The sequence below is a fragment of the Sceloporus occidentalis genome, unplaced genomic scaffold (assembly GCF_023333645.1).
Source record: "Sceloporus occidentalis isolate IW3139 unplaced genomic scaffold, rSceOcc1.0.p SCAF_6, whole genome shotgun sequence".
In the NCBI taxonomy this organism is placed as follows: domain Eukaryota; kingdom Metazoa; phylum Chordata; class Lepidosauria; order Squamata; family Phrynosomatidae; genus Sceloporus; species Sceloporus occidentalis.
In genome coordinates, this window is record NW_028316986.1 from 24078099 (window position 1) to 24099379 (window position 21281).

At 42.5% G+C, this 21281-nt stretch overlaps 1 protein-coding gene across 2 annotated transcripts in view; it reads left to right on the forward strand.

The window, feature by feature from the left end:
• The window catches only part of PTK7 (protein tyrosine kinase 7 (inactive)), a 128398-nt gene extending 107362 nt beyond the window's left edge, over nucleotides 1-21036 (forward strand). For both annotated transcript variants that reach the window (XM_089529118.1, XM_089529119.1), the window contains exons 15-20: nucleotides 4013-4168; nucleotides 9812-10044; nucleotides 11209-11289; nucleotides 12862-13013; nucleotides 13111-13289; nucleotides 17249-21036. In XM_089529118.1, coding sequence (XP_089385244.1) covers nucleotides 4013-4168; nucleotides 9812-10044; nucleotides 11209-11289; nucleotides 12862-13013; nucleotides 13111-13289; nucleotides 17249-17409 — 962 coding nt within the window. In that variant the 3' untranslated portion in view covers nucleotides 17410-21036. The remainder of the gene's footprint in view (nucleotides 1-4012; nucleotides 4169-9811; nucleotides 10045-11208; nucleotides 11290-12861; nucleotides 13014-13110; nucleotides 13290-17248) is intronic.
• The last annotated feature ends 245 nt before the right edge of the window (nucleotides 21037-21281 follow it).

A 21281-nucleotide genomic window follows, 5' to 3' on the forward strand; every position in this document is an offset into this window, starting at 1 on the left:
CTCATTAAAGCCTCCTAGAAATACTTAACATCCTGATTTAAGAGGATATATATTCTTATGAAATAGTATTTGGCTTAAGAAGAAAAGAAGTAAAGAGTAAAAATAGATTAGGCATCTCTTAGGGAAATCATACACAGTGATTTCTCTAAGGAACAGCCTTGATGGTTAGAAACTTGGTGTTTTAAAAAACACACCTCCAAACCTCTGTAGAAAACATGTGAGAAATGAATCAAAAATCAGATTAAAGCTAAGCAGGGAGCATCACAGATGCATTCAAGACACCTATTTCTCCAGTTTCTTGTATTCTGCATTGTTGTAGGATGACTTTCTAGTCTGTGCCTAACTAATTACGTATCCCATTTTGTAGGACATAACCCACTCTTGGCTGCAAAAAATCCTTCTTTACAGCTTATTGCCCTCAATTGTCTGTAATTGAAAACCCATAATAATAAAAATTAATTGCTAATAGTTAATTCTGCTCTGCAAATATTTTTTCAAAAACTCAGTGATCAGACTTAATTGGAAGTAATTAATTAAGTTGCTTCACTTGCAAAGTATGATTTAAAGTACCTTGGTGCTGATCTTGGGTTTTTAAACAATTCCCAGGCTTTGAGAATAAACTGCAGGAATTAATTTTTCTGTACAAAGAGGGAGACGGTCTCTACCCTAGCTGGTCTCTCTAGTTTGCTCCCTCCAGCCTTTTGTTCCATCATTTCCTCTTCAAAGCGGATTCAAAATCTCACAACTCCATTGAGAATGCAAGAGCTGCCTGGAATACTCTATTAATCCATCACTACTGACAGCAGTACCTACCTGCTGCCTATGCTGCTCAGGACCACAGTGAGTTCTGCTCTGACTAGTGGAGGGTTATGAAATAACCATGAGGGGTATTCAGCAAGAACCTCCTGTGATAGGTCAAACAGCAAGAGGTGATAATCAAATATCAGGGTCTGGAAGGCAGCCAGTTCTCTGCACACTTAACCATTTCACTGAATTGTGTGGCTGTATTGCCCTCTAGTGACTGTGGCAAGCTGCTCTGTAAAAATCCATAGATCTGCCAACAAATAAAGCTCTGCTACCAACTGTTCTCCCACTACTGTATTAAGAAGAGGCTTATTAATCCAGTACCCACTCAGCATTCTTCTCTGAGATAATGATCTGTACATACTGTAAGGATATCTCTGCTAGTTGATAGTGTTAAAATCAGCAGAGCCAGGAGCACCTTAAAGAATAACAAAACATAACACAACATAAACATCACAAGCAAAAGCCTCTTTCATCAGATACTGAGATAGGCAATGAAGATGATGGCTATATGCACAGTTGGGCAGGGGAAAGATTAAATTCCATCTTGAATCCCATCTCGGGAGGAAGGTGGGATATAAATGCATTAAAAATTAAAATTAAAAAGATTTACAAAAGATAGGAGTTTATTTGGTTTTGAGAAAGAAAATAATGAACTGGACATTATATTAATGAAAGAAGATGAAAAAAAGATATTAAGTAAAATATATAACACCTTACTGAAAAGATCCCTAGAAGAAGTGGAAATTAAAGATTCTATGATAAAATGGGCACCATTTGGACTTGGAAAAATGGGGGAAAGCTAGATTAAAAACAAAAAAATTTACTGTAGCACAAACAATAAAAGAAAATTATTTTAAAGTTGTAAATAGATGGTATCAAACACCATATTCACTAGAAAAAATATATAAATTCAAGGATAACCAGTGTTGAAGATGCCAAAAAGAAACAGGTATATATTTGCATGTGTGGTGGCAATGCACATATATAAAGTCTTTTTGGGTAAAGATTCATTTGGAAATAAAGTTATTTTTAAAAATTGATTTTCAGTTTGGACCAGAAATATATCCGTTAAACATGACCTCATTATTAGACCCAGAGAAAGAAAGGAAGCATTGGAAAATATTATTATACTTAATTTCGGCTGCCAGAAACATAATAGCAAAGAACTGGAAATTACCTGTAACTCCACAAATAGAGACTTGGCAAAATGAAATATGGGAATTGAAAGATCTAGATAGATTTACAGCATTAATAAATAAGAAAAATATGGTTAAATGGGAAAATGATTGGGAAGCTGTAAGACTTTACTTAACAGCTGCTCAGTAAGGAGAGGTACAAGAAACAAAACTTTTTTATTCATACCTAGAGATAGGGGAATAAGATTTTGTATTGAAAGATAAAATTATACAGTTTCTTGTGGAAAGTTATCAGATGTAAGCCTAATATATAACAGATTTATAGCTTGTTGATATAGGTTGATATGTTTTTATTTACCCACTTGTAAAAATGTCTTGTTGTAAAAATTTATCTTGTTGTAAAAATGCAAGCTTTGTAAAATGAAGATATATTAATTAATTATTTAAAAAATTAAAATTAAAGTGTTAGTGTTGTGCATCATGGTAGGCCCCTTCAGATAATTTGGCAGCCTCACCCACAAACCACATTTTCACTCGAGCCACCCAATGATATCACCACTTTTCTGAAACTTGAAGTGATTTTCTAAAAATTGCTATTTTGAGGTACAGGATAAAACAAAATGGCAATTAAATGGACAATTGTACCACCTGGAGGCAGACAAAACCTAGCTGTGGGGGTGGGAATATAGCAGAACAGAAGGGTACACCACAAAGTCAACCCCACTGTACATAAATCAGTAAATAGAATAAGATTTGATTATTATTTACCCTACAGATTTCTCCCTGTAACCAGGAAATGCCTTTGTGTTTTTACAGAAGAGGAAAGCTGGACATTAAAGCAGCAATTGGCATTGCATAACATATCATTGGAAAGCTGAAGAATTATTTGCTTGTTAGTAGGTCAAATTAAAAAGTTGTGCGATAGCATCAGCAAGGTATCAGTTCTGCACTGGTTGCTGCATATGTAGGAGTGTAGTTGTCAGGAGAAGACATTCAGGGTAAGGCAACCTTGCATAGGGAGGAAGAGAGCTTCCTATATGCCTCTGCATTCACCTCAGAATATTTCAGTTAGTCCAGGTATCATAGAATCATAGAGTTGGAAGAGACCACAAGGGCCATCCAGTCCAACCCCCTGCCATGCAGGAAATCCAAATCAAAGCATCCCCGACAGATGGCCATCCAGCCTCCGTTTGAAGACCTCCAAGGAGGGAGACTCCACTACACTCCGAGGAAGTGTGTTCCACTGTCGAACAGCCCTTACTGTCAGGAAGTTCCTCCTAATGTTGAGATGGAATCTCTTTTCCTGGAGCTTGCATTCATTGCTCCATATTTTAGTATCTGGAGCAGAAGAAAACAAGCTTGCTCCCTCCTCAATATGACATCCCTTCAAATATTTAAACAGCTATCATATCACCGCTTAACCTTCTTTTCTCCAGGCTAAACATCCCCAGCTCCCTAAGGCGTTCCTCATAGGGCAAGGTTTCCAGACCCTTCACCATTTCAGTCGCCCTCCTTTGGACACGCTCCAGTTTCTCAATGTCCTTTTTGAATTGTGGCACCCAGAACTGGACACAATATTCCAGGTGGGGCCTGACCAGAGCAGAATATAGTGGCACTATTACTTCCCTTGATCTAGACACTGTACTTCTATTGATGCAGCCTAAAATCGCATTGGCCTTGTTAGCTGCCGCATCGCACTGTTGACTCATGTTCAACTTGTGGTCTACTTGGACTCCTAGATCCCTTTCACATGTTGTCTCCTTAAGCCAGGTGTCCCCCATCCTATATCTGTGCATTTCATTTTTTCGCCCTGTAACCAAGTATTCTGGTTACAGTTTAACAGCTTGTTGTGGTGTATGCCACAGATGGATTGAAGTGATTAGCAATTATGGGGCTGCAGAGCCTGAGATTTCCCTGACGTCTGCCTTCGTTTGCAACCATGTACACTTCCAACACCACTGGAAGGCTGAGAATTGTGGTATTTGTCAACCTCAAACATATGACACAAGATCCACAAATGTGACCCCTTGTCAATTATCTTTTTTTAAAACCTATATTTTTCCTTTCAGGAGGCACTTTGCTGCAAAATGGACAGACCACTGCCGAGATTCAGGAAGAAGTGGCTTTGAACAATCTTGGCAGCAGCTCTGCAGCTAGCAAGAGGCACAGCGCTGGTGATAAGATGCATTTGCCCCGCTCCAGTCTGCAGACAATCACTCCCTTGGGTATGTTGCATTCTGCTTCCTGTTTGTTTAATAGTGCACAGGAAAGCTCACCAAACAGTGCCATGGTCATAATTAAGATCCTCCTGAGTGGCTCTTCTCACCCTTGCATGTGCACACATAGACACATGCCCTGCTTTTCTCCCTGGGCACATTCTGGTATAAAACTTTTGTAAGTCTGTGATCTGATTTTTGGTAGAAAGGAAATCTCTACTTAAATATCTGAGTTTTATTCAGTCACTTAAATTTGTTTATGAAGAAAACAATAAACAACATATTTTCATGGTTAAGCAGGCCAGACCTGTCCTAGGAGGCATAACCTTAGAAGCAGCATTGAATTCTCTCTGAAAGGAAAATATAGTGCGCCCTTTGTTTACGTGGGGGATCTGTTCTGGACTCCCCCACGTAAAACAAATAACGCTTATGCTCCAGCCCCATTTAAATGAATGGGGCTCGTGTACGCGGTGGTGTGACAGCATGCACACACCACAGGCGTGCACCCCATTCATCCCTGTGGGACATGCCACCCTTTCCTCCCCACGTGGCTTTCAGCGTAAGCTGAAAGCCGCGTAAAGCGGGCTCCGTATGACGCGGGCGCACTGTATAACAATGCCTTTGGAGAGAGTATTTGCCTTCTGCGAGTATTTGCCTTTCTAGTCAGTCAAAACATTTTTTTAATTAAGAGATATTCTCCTTTTTTGCATCTATCAGGAGGCTTTTGGAATGTGTGCTTCACCTTTAGCCAGTTAAGGTATTTAGTAATTTATCAAAGTTTTTATTTTCTGTTTATATTTTGCCATCATGGGTAAAGTGTATGACACTTTACAGGAGTGGGAACAGTGCAGCTCTCCAGATGTTGTGGAACTGCAGCTCCCAGCTGTCCTAGCCAGCATAGGCAATGGTAGGGAATACTCAGATTTGTGGTTTCACAACATATGGAGGGCACATAGTTCCCATCTTTGCTGTAGAGAACAAGAAGACCAGTCCCTACAATGTAAAATTTGAACTAGCAAAGGTATAGGGGACAAGGAAGCAATGTGAGATGTCTTCAGTTTCATGTACTTAAGTGGGGTGATATCACACAGGTGTTCCTGGGGGGTACTTCCAGCTACTTGGGCAGCAAAAGAGAAAAGTCTTTTTGCAGGAGCAAGAAATCTTTGGGCGATGGCAGTAGTAGAGCTGGAAGAGCAAAAATCATAGACAGGGTTATATTGATACATAAGAATAGACAAGTAAGAGGCCACAAGGGGCTTTGAGTTTTGCTAGTTTTGGGAGCAGGCAAGAAGTGTAGTGGTTTAAGGAAGAGTGTCATATGAAGAGAGCAGAAAGAGGGCTGAATGGTTTTGACAGCAGACTGGTGTACAGATTTGAGGAGATGAAGGGGAGACAGTGGAGGACTAGAGTTGTCAAGAGTTCCAATAGCTAAAGGAAAAATGAGAACATGAACCAGATTTTGCTGAGGCAGCAAAAATGAAAGGCTGTATTTGTTTCATAGTTTTAAAGAGAGAAGACATAAAATTGACCTATGTACTGCATAATATGGAGAAATAAGGTAGTGCCTGCACACAATTTCTTTTGTTTTTCTTTTGTTTTTGGTTTTACGTGGTCCAATATATGCCTGTCCTTTGTGAATTTTGCAAAACAAGAGGGATACTGACTTATTTGTTTCTCACAATCTGCCATTTCAAGCTACAGACTTACAGGGGAAGGAAAGGGAAGTGGTGAAGTTACTTAAGAAGTCTTTCCAGACACTGTGAGAATGTTGCAGGGAACTCCTCTTTAGCAGGAATGGTAATTCTGATTCTTCTTCGTGGTCTCTGTGCCTCACACAATTGGGTACTGCACCTGTGCAAGAGACTCCATTCAAAAGCTGAAAAGCTGAGCGAATTGGCGGAAGCCCCGCCCACTCCCTTGCAGTGAGCATGCCCAACCCCGCCAGTCTAGCTCCTCCTTCAGTTCTCTTTTGTCCTTCGGTTTGCTCCTGAGCTGAGTAGGTTTCTACTGTACGGTAGACTTTTTGTCTTTTCTCCCTTTCCCTTTATTCCAGAAAATAAAAAATTTGATTGTTTGTGAGAGTTTGTGAGCTGCAGATTTTTGTTCTTCAGGCAGACAGAGGATGAAAGAAGCCATCTTGTCCCAAAGAAACTTCTGGTAGGCTGCCATACAGGCTTGGAGTTTGGCGACCATGGCATTCAGGGCAGCAGCAGAATAGAATCTGCATCCGAAGATGTCCATACGTCTGCCATCTTTGTCTACTGGGGCAGAGTGAGTCTTGCCTGATGATTTTGTAGTGGTTTCAACCACTGAGAATTGGGTGCATGATGGGAGAAGAGGTATGGAGCTGTATCTGGCTGAACCTTGTACATGCCCTCAAGTTTCTTACACACCGGGGTCACAGAAGCAGGTTTGTGCCATGATAGGGCCATTACATCGGACAAGGAGGCCAAAAATGGAAGGACTGCCGGCTGGTTAGGAACAGGCAAAATACCATAAACCGGGTCCCTAGGCGGTTTAGGAGGTTGGTCAACATGAAGACCTATGGTCCTGGACATCCTGTCAACAACATCCGAGAAAAGGTGAATGTCCTCGATGGGGGACTGAGGCGTGGTATCTTCAACTACTTCCTGAGGAGAAGCTATCACTGGTGATGGAGAATGAGGGGATAGCTCTGTCTCATATGTGGATTCCTCAGTAGAGTGTATCATCGTAGGTATAGAGAGGGCTACAGATGGAACTAACTGAGGAATTGACGACGGGACCATTGACGTTGAGGGTACAATCGGGATTATTGATGGAATGGGCGTCAGCATCGATGTCGAGACAAGGGTCTCTGCCATAGAGCGAATGGGTGAAGCTGGAGGGCGGGAGACAGTGGCTGTAGTTCTAGGTGGTGGCAACGGGGTACAGTAGCGGCCATCATCTCTAGACACTGAGAAGGTGATCGAGAATGATGTCAAGGAGGTGAGCGAGAGCAGCATTGATAGCGAGAAGGGGAGTCATTGCGGAGATCGTGGTAATGATATCGATTTCTATAGGAAGGATAGTAGGATCTGTATGATGAGGGCCGTTCTCTCCAATATTCTTCAGCTTGATAATGAACGACATAGGAGCCTGAGGAATGAGGTGAGCCGTATCTGTATCCGTCTCGGTCTCGAGATGAAGAGGACCTGTGGACTCCGGCCGGCAACTGCCTTCAAGGAGGCGGAGGCGAAAAGGAGTGTCTGTATGCTCTCAATGTAGTTGCCAGGATCTGTGCCAGTACCACAGCTGGAACGGGAGGCAGAGGAGAGATTGTTGTTGGGACCAGAGTAGCGACAGGCAATGGCGTAGGCATAGAGATAGCCATTGATGTTGAGTCCATAGCCCTTGATGCCGAATCTAAAACAGTGACTGGGATGTGGGATGGCAAATCATTTGCCGATGTCGAGGCAGGCATGGAGAAAGCCAAGGTGGAGTCAAGCTTAGCCACAGCTAAAGCTATCAATGTCGAAGCAGATAACGAAGACGAGGCCGACGTCAGGGCTGAAGCAGTTGAAGGGGCAGCCGCCACCTTAGGTTTAGGCTTCTTTTTGGGTTTGACGTGGGAAGCAGGGGAATAGTCAAGCCTCTTCTTGGCTTTCTGAGGTCTCTGTTGGGAGACAGAGAGGACCTCCTGAGGCAATGAAGGCTCTGAAGAAGATGGCTGTGACATCAAGGCTGTCGACATTGATGTCGCTGATGCAAGAGCCGAGATCGATGTCGACGTGTAGGTAGCAATTGTCGATGTCAAAAGCTTTGAAATTTTGGGAATTGGTTGAACTTTGTGGATGGGAATTCTTCCCAAAGGATCTACAGCCAAAGCGGATTTTTGTGCAACAGAGAGAGAGCGCTCCCACAAGAAAGATTTAAGTTTGGAGGCTCTATTCCTAAGAGTCACCGCAGTGAAAGCTCTACAATGGGGGCACCTATCAGAAATCTGGGCTTCCCCTAAACAAAAAAAGCACTTAGAATGACCGTCATTGAAAGCAATTTTCTGGTCACATTCGGAGCAATGTTTAAACATAAAAGGCCTAGAAGTGGTAGGCCTGTCCAGGCCGGCAGCATTTCGCTCTCACAAACAATCAAATTTTTAGAGGGCAATGCTCGAAAAAGAGGGAGAGAAGACAAAAATCTACCATACAGTAAGGGAAAGTGAAAGGGAGAAAAGACAAAAAGTCTACCGTACAGTAGAAATCTACTCAGCTCAGGAGCAAACCGAAGATGTTTCTCTTGCGGTGGACGAAAGAGAACTGAAGGAGGAGCTAGATTGGTGGAGTTGGGCATGCTCAGTGCATGCGAGTGAGCAGAGCTTCCGCCAATCTGCTCAGCTTTTCAGCTTCTGAATGGAGTCTCTGCGCAGGCGCAGTACCCAATTGTGTGAGGGCACAGATCACCACTCAAAGAACCACAGTTACAGTTGAGTATCCTGTTCATATCATTGCTAAATAGCTGACTAGGTTTAATGTTAATACTCTCCAGAGATTAAAATGAGGTACAGTAATTGAAATGATGGCCTTGGTGTTTTCACTGTATTATGAAGCAACAGTAGAATAAGGTAACCCATTTATCATTTGCATACATGTACTTATAAGTACTGTTTTTAATTAAGCACTTAAAATGCACATATGTTAATTCATTTTAAATTAATAAACTACCCTGTTCTCTCCCCCCCCCCCCAACATGATACTTTCTCTTTCCCAATCCTAGCACTGTAAATACGTATGCTGAAATAATTTCCTTCCATTTCCATAGTTTATATTTGTCTCTGTTTTCCCTATGCACTTGACATATGGTGTATATGAATGGGGCAGTTGCAATGTATTTAGTCTGCCCACTTTATGCACCTCTGCCCAATGTGCAGGCAAATGCCATTCATGAAGCGACTTTCATTGGGTCTTCGAATTGCATCTGGAAGTAGATCAGCAACTGGTAAAGATGTTGACTGACTGGAGAGAGAGAAATTCATGTGGTTGTTGCACATAATTTGTTAACTCCTGTTAAATCTGGATGTTATAACATGAGCCATGTGACACTTCTGAAAGCTTTATAGATATACTTCACAAAGTGAACATCTGTAGATATATCTACTTCAAGGTGTGACCTGGATATCAAATGTTACTGTCTTAAGACCCCTATACCACACTGCACTCACCCAATTTTATCTGATTTCGGAAGACATGCAGGATTGAGTTTATTACTTGGGTGAGAGAGTGTCAGGGAATACCAAATATTTGCAGGTATGACTAGAAAACAATGAGAGTTGACAACACTGGGCTGGGTGGACCAATGGTCTGATTTCTGGATGATTGATAAAGAGGCTGTAGCAAATATCCAAGTGCAATATTTGAATACAGTCAGCCCTTTTTATACACGGATTTAAGCATACACGGTTTGAAAATGTTCCAAAAAAGTATAAATTTACCTTGATTTTCCATTTTTATAAGGGACACCATCTTGCTTTGTCATTATATGTAATGGGACTTCAGCATACACGGATTTTGTTATACACGGCAGATCTTGGAACCAAACCCCAGTGTATAACAAGGGTCCACTGTATAAAGCTAGTCTTGCACGGGAGTATCATGTACATGCTGTGAAGTATAGCTGCAAACTCTCATCTCCTTTTAGGAAAGGGTGAGTTTGGAGAAGTATTCTTGGCCAAGGCAAAAGGCATTGAAGACAATGAAACTGAGGTGCTTGTTCTAGTCAAGAGCCTCCAAACCAGGGATGAACAGCTGCAGTTGGACTTCAGGCGAGAATTTGAGATGTTTGGCAAACTGAACCACAGTAATGTGGTGCGACTTCTTGGACTGTGCCGGGAAGCAGAGCCTCATTATATGATTCTGGAATATGTGGATCTGGTAAGAGGACTGTCAACTTTTGCAAGAGATTGTTTTGCTGTTATGTTTCAGGCCAGTTAAATCTGGGCTGCCATTTCTTTTGGCAACTGCTAAGAGAATCAATTAGTTGTCAGCAAAAGTCCTTAGGTAAAACTAGATAGACAGCAGAGATTTGTTGGGTAAGGTTTTCAGTGGCAAATAAAATAGGTGATCCTTTTCCTGTCAACTCTGGAGGCAGATGTCAGCAGCTTAAGTAGATGTTCCACCCTTTTAGATTGACAGTTGAATTTGCGGCAAAGAGAGAGCTTGAATTCTACAGGAAAAGTTATCTTGTATGTGAAAGCGATGCCCCACCAGCTGGCCGCTTACAACTTTTCAAGGAATGGGGATAAAGGATTATAAAACAATCTGGATTAGAAGAATCATACTCACAAAAGTTAATGACAGTCATATCTAATGTCTATAAGTTTATGTTATATTCTACAAAAATATGAAATGCAGTCTTCCTTATCCAAAATGCTTGGGACCTGAAGTGTTTTGGATTGTGAATTTTTTTGGATTTTGGAATATTTGCATATACATAACGAGATACCTTGGAGATGGTACCCTATTCTAAACATTAAATTCATTTATGTTTCATATACACCTAATTTTATACATAATATTTTTAATAATTTGTGCATGAAACAAAGTCTGTGTACACTGAAGCATCAGCAATCGAAGGTGTCACTTTCTCAGCCACCCACGTAGACATTTTTTCGATTTTGGATTACAGTGGGGCCTCTTTATCCGCAGGTGTGCCATCCGCAGTTTTAAGCACCCACAAACGGCAAGCCCCATTGTCCCCAAAGGTGGTGCGTGCACATGGCTGCACTAGTGGGTGGGTGCACATTGCACCACCATTAGGTGCAACGGGACTTGGGGCCCTGCGTTTTTTGGTCTCCGTGGGGGGAGAGGTCCAGAATAGATTTTCCATGGATACCAAGGTCGAACAGTATTTTGGATTTCAGAATTCCAGATACGGGATACTAGAATGAAGCAATAATGCACATACTTTTTTGGTCATCTTGGTATAACAGGGAAGAGACGACAATGCCTGGGTAAAGATTAGGACTGTTCTACTGGCTGGCAGTCTCAAGACTATCCCTGCCTGTTTCTCAAAGTAGTACTTTTTTTTCCTGCTAGGGAGACCTGAAGCAGTTCCTGAGGATTTCCAGAACTAAAGATGAGAAACTCAAGCCTCAACCCATTAGTACAAAACAGAAGGTAAAGTAGCAAAACATTCATTCACCAGGAAAGATTCACACCCCTCGCATACCATCCTCAGGACCGGTGAGGGCGGGCACCCAGTTGTGCTCTCCTCTCCCTTTCGGGCAAGAGGGGCAAATGTATACCCTTCCTAGCTGCTCTGTAGCTGGGGTTTACTTGTGAAAGAAGAATGAGACATATCTGGCAGTAGCATTGACTAGGCATTTTGAGGTGCCATATAGCCTGTAGTAGGGGTAAATAAATGTTGGCCCTCCAAATGCTGATGAAATACTGCTGCCATCATAGCCAAACTCGCTATGATATATAGGAAATGGAGTTCAACCTAATGAATAGGACAGTTTATTCTTCAGCTAGGAGAAACACTTTTCTTGCAACCCTTTAACTGAATGGTGTGAAAAGTGTGGCCCTTGGGCCACATCCAACCTCTGGGACCCCACTTTTGTAGCCCCCTAACAATCCCCTGACCCCCTTTTTAAAAAATCATAGTAGTTTTCAGGCGATTTTCATCCACTGCACAGAAGGTGCCCCCTCCACATTCAAAATGTGGGAGAAAGGAACCAAATCTTTCATACCTCTTTTTTGTTTAAATCACTCAGAATTGTGACAAGAAGTGATATAATGGCACTTCCAGTCACCATTTTGAGAGGAGCTCTGAAAAAAAGTGCCATAGTGTGTTTTAGAAAAATTGAAGTTCTGTGGTAGGGTATGGTCCACAAGGGAGAGGCAGAAGGGACAGAATTGCCTCCTGGCCCTCACACAGTTACCAATCCCTACATTATCCCCTTCTTTTTCACTTGCTTTACCCTTACCCTACCCTTCTATATCACTCCTCTTGCAAGTTCAAAACAACTCTCCCTACCAAGTTGATCTTTACTAAGGTGGGCTTTATGGATAAGATTTGGCTCCATTTTAATGTTACCTTCTTAGCGTAGCTGGCACAGAACCAAGGACCATTTCTAGCAGTCCATACAAGCTCCAGAATGGCCCAGGGACAAAACATTGGCTTTTGTAGCTTTCATTATTACACTCCTGCTTTCACCTGGGCTGGTAAACCCCTTCATTTTGGAGGGAAGAGTTATTAGCATGATTGAAATCAGGCTGAAATGCATAGAAACTGTTTTGCATGTTTTGCTCCTGGTGTCATTCAAGAGCTCTCCACATCTTTAAATTTGGCCCAGGGCACAGCTGAGATGCCATTAGAATAAGAAAAATTAGATCTGGTGTTCTGAGGTAGTTTGGAAATGGCTTGGGTATGATAGCACTAAGATGGGATGAGCTTGAGTACTCATAAAAGAGCAAGGTTGTAGCATACATATATGCAATAGAGGCAAAAAAAAATGTATGTGAAACGATTTTTTTTGTCTTTTGCACTGAAAACGAAAACAATCTGCAAACTTTAGAAAATGCATCCCTGTCATTAATATTTTATAATATTTTCAGGAATAGTGATGGTACAGTTGGTGTAAGACACTAGAAGCCTTATTTTCCACTCTTTCCAACTGCCAATTATGGGGTTATGTCATTATAATAGTAGCATTATTGGAGCAGGCGTCTGCCTTTTCCCAACAGGTATCTTTCTGCTGCCAAGTGGCACTGGGGATGGAGCATCTCTCCAACAACAGATTTGTACACAAAGACCTGGCAGCTCGGAACTGCCTTGTCAGCGCACAAAGGCAGGTGAAAGTATCAAGCCTAAGCCTCAGCAAGGATGTTTACAACAGGTAAGAAGTCACTAAGGTCCCTTTGGTGTGGCTGGGCTGGCAGCAGAGTTTCGTTTTTAGTACAAAACTGATTTGTCTTTTTCTTCCTTATGATCAGCGAATACTATCATTACCACCAAGCCTGGATTCCACTTCGCTGGATGCCCCCAGAGGCTGTCTTGGAGGATGAATTCTCTACAAAGTCTGATGTCTGGTCCTTTGGGGTTGTCATGTGGGAAATATTCACACTGGGCGAAATGCCCTATTCCAAGATGGCAGATGAAGAGGTGCTAGCAGGTATATGACAATCACTGGTGCTTTTTCCTTGCGTAGCAATATATGTACAATCCCATGGGCATTGCATGATTCCAGCCAAGCTCTGCCAACAGAAAGGCACATCTGCTCAGTGAAAAAAGAAATAGGAGACCCCAAAAAGCAATAAAAGACACTTGAGTGGGTTTAGAAGCTGGGTGCAAATGAGAAGGTGGTGAAACCAATTTCTTGTCTTCAATGTCTACAATGATTTGTGCCTTTGAATGCACATGAAATTCTGTAACCTAGTTCTCCCCCCCCCCCCCCCCCCAATTATTTGTGCAGGATGTTTTAGATATTATTTGGTTAATTTATTTTAAAAAAACATTTTTATAAACTTTAAGGTGTACCTCAATGGCTGCTCTACAGGCTTTAAAAATCTTTATTTTTACTACAAATAATTACACACACACACACACACACACACAAAACACTCAGTGACAAGGACAGTCTTCTGAGGGGCATTTTTTCCTCAATGTGAGAAAAGGAGCATGCCCCTACTAACACAAAGAAGCTTGCTACAAAACTTGCAGCACCCTTTAAAAACAATGTAGTTTCTTGCTTTCTTCAGAACTGTTACTTTTTCTCAGACGCAAATTTATTCAGATCTGATCAGAGTGTCAAGCACTAATCATTCTGCTTCACCCTTAGGGATTCTTAAGCTTTACCCATGCATTGCCAGCATGCTTTCAAGCTTACCTCAAAAGCCAAGAACTTGATCAGAATAAAAGATGAAATGCTTAGATACTGAAATCTAAGTGCCATATATTTTTATGACCAGTATTCACTGATCTTTATAGAGTGGCAAAATCTGCATAAGTACAGATTGTGCAATATGAAGGGAGCACATTTGCAAGAAAAATTCACCTTTACATCCTTTCTTTTAAAAAGCTACTTTGTTCTCATAGAAATACAGAAAGAATGGGGAACATTGGGCTATCCAGATACTGACACTGCTGGCTGAGGGGTTATGGGGATTGTTGTTCAACAGCAAGATCCAGCTTGGTGTAGTGGTTTGAGCATTGGGCTATGACCTGGAGACCAGGGTTTGAATCTCTGCTCAGCCATGGAAACCCTTTGGTTGACCGTAGGCAAGCCGTGCTCTCTCAGCCTCAAGAAGGCAAAGTCAAACCCCCTCCTAAACAAAACTTGCCAAGAAAACCCCTAAAAACTCCTCAGATTTCCTCCACTCAAACTACAGATCCAGGCTCTGTTCAAGCTTGATAGGACATGTTTAATAAAATCTGCTATAGTATAGTGTCTGTCACTGCAGTCCTATATTTATTTACCTAAGGCGGTATCCACTTTGCGCCGGCCTGGATACGTGCTAGGGTTGCCTTTACAGACACCCCACAACCCTAGCACGTAACCGCGCCATCAAAATGGCAGCGTCCTATTTACATGGCCGCCACCATTACGACGTCACGGCCGCACTGCAGCCAAATGGCGGGGCACGGGCGAAACGGAGCTCTTTTTGCTGCGTGTATCGCTGGCGCAGCCTTTAAACAGCCGCACCAGCAATACAGAAGAGAAAGGGGCTGAGCAGCCCCTTTCTCTCTTTCCCAGCCGCTGTCGGGGTGTCCTTGGGTCATGAAGCCCCAAGGACACCCCTTTCCAGGCCATGGGGAAGCAGCATTTTGCCGCTTCCCCAAGACCTGGAGAGCAGCAGATCGGGGCCTCTGGGTTTGCTGCTGAGGCCGCTGAGGCCCCGATCCGTCAGGGAAAGGGGTGGTCTGTATCCCGCCTAAGACTGGCTAACTCAGTGGAGCTTTTCTTGTAACTAGTCTGATACAGGTTTGTGCTGTAACAAACTGAACTACAGATTAGGTTGTTCCATGTTCAGAACTCACTGGGTGGTCCTGAACAAGCCAAACTCCTTTCCCTCCCCCATCTGCAGTACAGGGATAATGGTAGTACAAGGAGATAAAATAAGTGAACCATTTAAGAATAACTCAAAAACATTATTGAGATATTAAGCACTGTTAGTTTATCTGATATGGCAAGAAGCCTGAAGCACTGGAAGATAAGCTGCTCATCATGTCTAATCACTACTTGGATCTGTTTTGATAGTGCTGGGTATTCTGGGGTCAGCAAGAAGATGAGAAAAAATAAGAGGTCAGAGAAGTCCAAATCACAAGAGGGAACAGAAATATCATGGGCCTGCAATCTGTCTTTATAACTTCACCAGTTAATAGTAGGGTGCAGTGATTTTTCTATGAGAATGCACTCCACCTCTGCAACAGCAAGCAGGTGGACAGAATCTGGGAAATTTATTTTCCTGGACTATTAACTCCCAGCTTAACTGTGCTAGTATTGCTAGTGGGTTGCTGGCTGGGGGATTCTAGGAGTTGTAGTCCAAAATAACTTTTCTAAGCTCTGCAGATGGCACATGTTAATACAGAATTATTTTTATGTCTGGGAGAAGCAAAGGAAAAGTTGATCTGTTTAATTGGCATTCAAAGCTGCAGTCATTTTATTCTGAGTTAGGAATAACAATTACTTGGAACATGGTTTAAAATGGGCACATTGCCCAAAACAATTAAATGCCATCAAACGTGATGTCCAGCCAGCTGTATGTGGACACCGTCAAAGAGTAACACATCCAGTCTTGAATAATACTTGAAAATTTTGTTTAACCAGGGAGTACCTATACTTCCTCATGCTTTTTTTTCCCTATGGCTGGAAAGGCTATGATCAAACTCAAGTTGGGAAACAGTTTGATTTTCAGCTATCACAGTTTTATACACTGTGGCTGGAATCCTGATAGGGTTTTGTCTTTGTGCACAGCATTACGATATACTACTATTATTTATTATTATTTACATTATTTATACCCCGCCCTTCAGCCCTAATGGCTCTCAGAGCGGCTTACAATTATTATTTTTAATAAGACAATTCCCTGCCCTCAGGCTTACAATCTAAAAGACACGACACAAAAGGAGAAGGGAATGGTGGGGGGGAGGGGATGAAGTCCAATGGTTCTTCTCTCCCTCTGATTCCTGGACCAAGGCAGATGGACTAGAGGGAGGGCTCTTCTCCAGGCTAGCCCTGATGGAGCTGGGCCAGCCTATTCACTCCCTCCCAAGCCGAAGGATGACAGTTATGGAGGGAGGAGCCTCTATCTTCAGGCTAGCCTATTCACTCCCTTCCAGGCCAAATGAAATATACTAGTTTGCAGTAGCAATTTGGCCTTCATCCAATACAGCAGTTAAGGCTGGAGGAGGAAACATTCAGATGTGATAGCTCCCTAATGTTAATTCCCAATCAAAAAGAACAACTGTGGAACTGTTGGAACTTATTTTGGGTTCCCTCTTGAGAGCTGTTTTCCAGTTGGATGAAGAGGAAAGAAGGTGAATGGGGTAGGAGGAGGTGAAGGAAGCAGGAGTCTAGTCAGTACTTGCAAGGCAACCCTGAGTGTGCATCTGCCTCAACAAAATCTGCCACCCTTCTAAGCCAGGGAGGAAGATCCTGCTCTCTCCTGCCTCCCCATACATACCAAAAGGAATGAGTAGGTACAAATGGGGAATTGCTGCATATTGAAGCCTCCAGGACTAGTGATTCAGCACCTTCCCTGCACCTTGTTTTTCCCTGTCCCTCCCCATCCCTCAAAGGAGGGTTTGCAAAATAAGAAATAAGCTTCTGGCCACTGCTTGTTTTGTTGCACCAGGCTCTGTGTCCCACAATAATAGGTCCTTCAGAATCTTCCCTCCCTCCAGCCCTCTCTTAGCCAAAAAATAAGCTTCTTGACAGCCTATGCAGAGCCAATCTGTGTTGGAGAAAAAGAACAGGGAAATAGTAAGAAGGGCCTAAAATGCAGCCTGAAGGCAAGTAAAAATAAAGTTGAAGTATTGTTGAGATGCTCACTGCTGAACTACAATATTGCATGCATGCTCCTTACCAAGTTTTACTGGTCCTTACTCTCTGGTTTTTCTCTCCATCTTTAGGTTTACAATCTGGGAAGATGAAGCTTCCCCATCCAGAGGGTTGTCCCTCCAAGTTCTATAAGGTGATGCAGTGCTGCTGGGCTGCCAGCCCAAAGGACCGCCCATCTTTCAGTGAGATCGCCAACATGCTTGGAGAGAGCCCGTCGGAAAGCAAGGCATGAGCAGGGACACTCTAGCCCCTGTTGCTGGAGATTGGGATTAGCTAGAACCTCGTTTTGGCGTGTTGACTGTTACAGACTCTCAAATGGGAGACCTAAGAGTTGAACCCCAAAGGGACCATGGATTCTTACACTAATGGACAAAGATTGTGGACATCATCCCCCTTGATCTGAGGCCTCTTCATCAAGGCCCCATAACCCTGCACCTGACCAGACTGCGTTCCTCCAGGTTCTACCTCCAATATCCACAGGGCTAGTTAACAACATCCAAGGGATGAAGGGGATTCTGGGAATCATCACCACAAGACAAATTTACCAGTGAAAGACTGTGGCAAGATTTTGGGACTTCTCTGTCATGGCACATCTAACTTTCCCCCCTCTCCCACTCTTTCTTTCATGAATCCTTTTCACAAAAAAAGCACAGGCATATTCTTCTAGGGAAGACTCTTAGATTTCGGGGAACGGGCACAGAGTAACGGGTGGGGTGGGTTTCTATGCTTCTGAGTGGTTCACAGGGTTTAGGGTGGAGGCCCCCAGATGTCTCAAGTTAGGCCTGAACAAGAAGAGAGGGGGACCCCTGGTGTTATCATTGGGAGTCTGGCGGCTTCCATAGCTATAGGTCTGCATCCCTGTCTGCAGAGCAAATCCATGCAATTTCCTGTCACAATCATCTTCCACACATTTGGCCATTTCTGAATTTGCCAACCTTCTCCTATGTCAGTGGTTAAACCCAAGATGCTTTGGCCGGTTACCTGCCCCAGTGGATAGCCCCACCTGAAAGGAGTTGAGTGGCTTTTGTATCTCATGGCTGTATCCCAGCCATTTCCTTGGAAGCAGATCCTTGCGCACAATCTAGTGTCCTCCAACACTGGAAAGGAGGCCCTTCTTCCTTATCTCCCACCACATGCTGTTCTCTTTTGAAGTCTGTGAGGAACCAGTATATTTATTACACAGTACTTCTGTCTCTCTCCTCCTGGTCCTATTAGTCTGTTAGGTCTTCTGGCACCTCCCTACATATCCAAACTAAGGAGCAACAAACACTAAGTGCCTGGCATATGAAGGAGATTTTCACTAGCTTTCCTGACTATCCAATACCGCCTTTTTTATATGATTATTTTGGGCAATGTTTCTTTTTCCTTTCTTACATTTTTAAAAAAAAATGTTGACACCTCTCAGCCTTAGTCATTTTTTATATGTATATGTTATTACTGGAAGTGCAGCCTAGAGTCATTTTAGTTTCAGTTTGCTTGAGCGGAGGGGTAGAACAGCCAAGAGGTTTTTTGTTGTTTTTTTAAAGGAAGAAATATGCTGCTTTCAATAAAGGGTCCCTCTGTTTTTACAAAAAATCAAAGGTAAACCCAGGTTTGTGTTGCTTCCCTGCTTCTGCCCTCCTTCTCCAGGTGAATCTTGCTATCAAGAACAGAGTTCTTCTAACCAGCGATCATGGATGCAGGCAAGTCAAGTCACTAGGAGGCTTATGGCTTACAGAAGGTGGCCAAGACTAGTAGAGTATGGGCAGATTAAGAAATAACACCAGTTTTTCTCAACAACCATAAAATTATTACATGCAACATTTAAACTGCCATTAAAGTTAGATAATAACATCTTTGGCAATGCCTATCGCACAACAATATTTCCCTTTGTTGCCACCTTGTCTTCTAATTACTGTTAGCCCACACCTTGCCATTGATGAGAAAAACCTGTCAATAAGCTCCAAATCACTCTAGTACCAGGTGCTGTGAATCATCTTTTGGTGGTTCTGGTATTGGGCAGTCTCTTGATGTCACTGTCTTTTCCGTTCCCCCGTCCCCTTTGCTATTCCAGAACAGCTGGGCTATATGGGTTTTTTAAAACTTCTTTAAAAAAAACACCATGGAGTTTAAAACCATAGAGTTACCATAACTGGAATTATGTTAAGAAAAAACAAACCCACACAAACGAAAGGCATGTTGGGTCGGGCATAGGATAGGAAGGCAGGATTGAGGATGAAGGTGGAAGAGAGTGTAAGGGGCCAACAACAGCTCAGTCATACTAATGAAGGGACATTTGGTAGTGAGTGCTCCTAAACCGGTATGTAATCATTAGTACAAGTGCAACAAAAACGAGTTGTGTGATAGCAATAGTGTAGTAGTAGCATTTACATTTCTGTACCACTTATAAGTGAACTAACATTCCCTAAGTGGTTTACAATCTGTAAGCCAATTGCCCCCAACAAGCTAGATACTCATTTTACCAACCTGCAAAAGGATGGAAGGCTGAGTGAACCCCCTGGGACCAAACTCCCAACTTTGTGGCTACAGTACCAGCATTTAACCACTGCTGAAATCCTTAGTTTCACACTCCAGGAACTGACCTTTTAGTCCCCTAGATTCACATTTTGCAGAAACCACACAGAACACGTTTTACGTGAGACAATAACTTTATTAGAGTCATAGACACGCCTCTACAGTTAGAAAATAACAAACTGGATAGGAAATCCCAGCCTTTGTGCAAACAACAACAAAAATGGAAGCGTGAAGAAGAGAATCTTGGTGTGGCCTGCTGCTTCTTACAAAATGACTAAAAATTGACCAAATAGTCCATAGTGGAGGAAGGTAGGATGCAAAATTTTGCTACCATAACAAGAGTTAATTTTGTTAATAAAATCCATATAATTAACTACTGGCTCAGACTAAATTTTAAAATAATTGGGACAAAAGGCTTTCATCTTTTGATAGAACTTCCCTTCCAGATGGGTGATGGTTGTAAGAGAAACTGGCGAGTTCCACACCGCCCAAAAGTACGTGCTCGGCACGTACAAAATGGTGGCGCCCTATACACATGGGCGCCGCCATCTTGACGTAGCGGATGCGTAGCGTCCCCACGTCGCGGCGCAGAAATGATGCTGCAAGTGTGCCATTGGCGCCTTGCGGCATCATTTCCACACCGCAAGAGGAACCCGCTTTTTGCAGCACCAGGGAATCGCGCAGTTTGTCTGCTGCGGTTTTCTGGCGCAGCAACCACGGGTGCCGGCCGGCAGAGTGCCCTTTTTTGGCGCTCTGTAAAGTGTCTATGTTAGGTTTTCGCTATCTACACCTATATCTGGGATTCTGCAGAGCCAAAGAGATAATTAAGCAAAGGATCTGGCATGCAGTTCTTAATGAAGAAAAGGCACAGATGTTGAAATACCTAGAAGATGGAATTCTAGTTTAAAAAAATTGTCCCAGCTAATTTATGTCCTAGAGCAGAGGTTCCCAAACTTTGGTCCTCCAGATATTTTGAATTTCAGCTTTCAGATTCTTGATTATTGGCCAAACTGGCTGGTCCTTTAGGAACCACTTTTCTAGAGATTTCTAAATACTGTAGAGCCTTCACCTTGGCACATTTTAATGCTGTCTCCTCATCCTTCTTAGAGGAAAAATATATTTCCCTTACTCCACCCTTGTCACTCAGGCATGGGTGCAACATTCAAACACATTCTTCTCTACTACCTGGACTATAAGCATATGTGCTTTTTATATATCACTCCAGATTTAGTAGCTTTTCCAGGCAGGTTTGATAATTTTATTGTACCTTCCTCTTTTGAGATTCTGTAGTTTTAGTAATTTGTCATGCACTGTTTGGTTTTCTGTTTTGCTTTACAGACCAAAAGAGATGGAACAAAAACTGTTCCAACAAACCTAGTATGTTTTTTTCCTAATTTGGGTGTCTGTGTACATTTTTGTGTAAATTGGAATTTTAAAAAGCTTCTTGTTTTTAAAAATCAGCCACTCTGGCAAGAAGCAAAACTGATGTATTCTGGCTGACATCCTGTTGGTTAGTACCATGTAAAGTAAACCAAACCATTCAGTTGTTGAATGGCGAATCAATACATAGGTAAACCCTATAGACTGAAT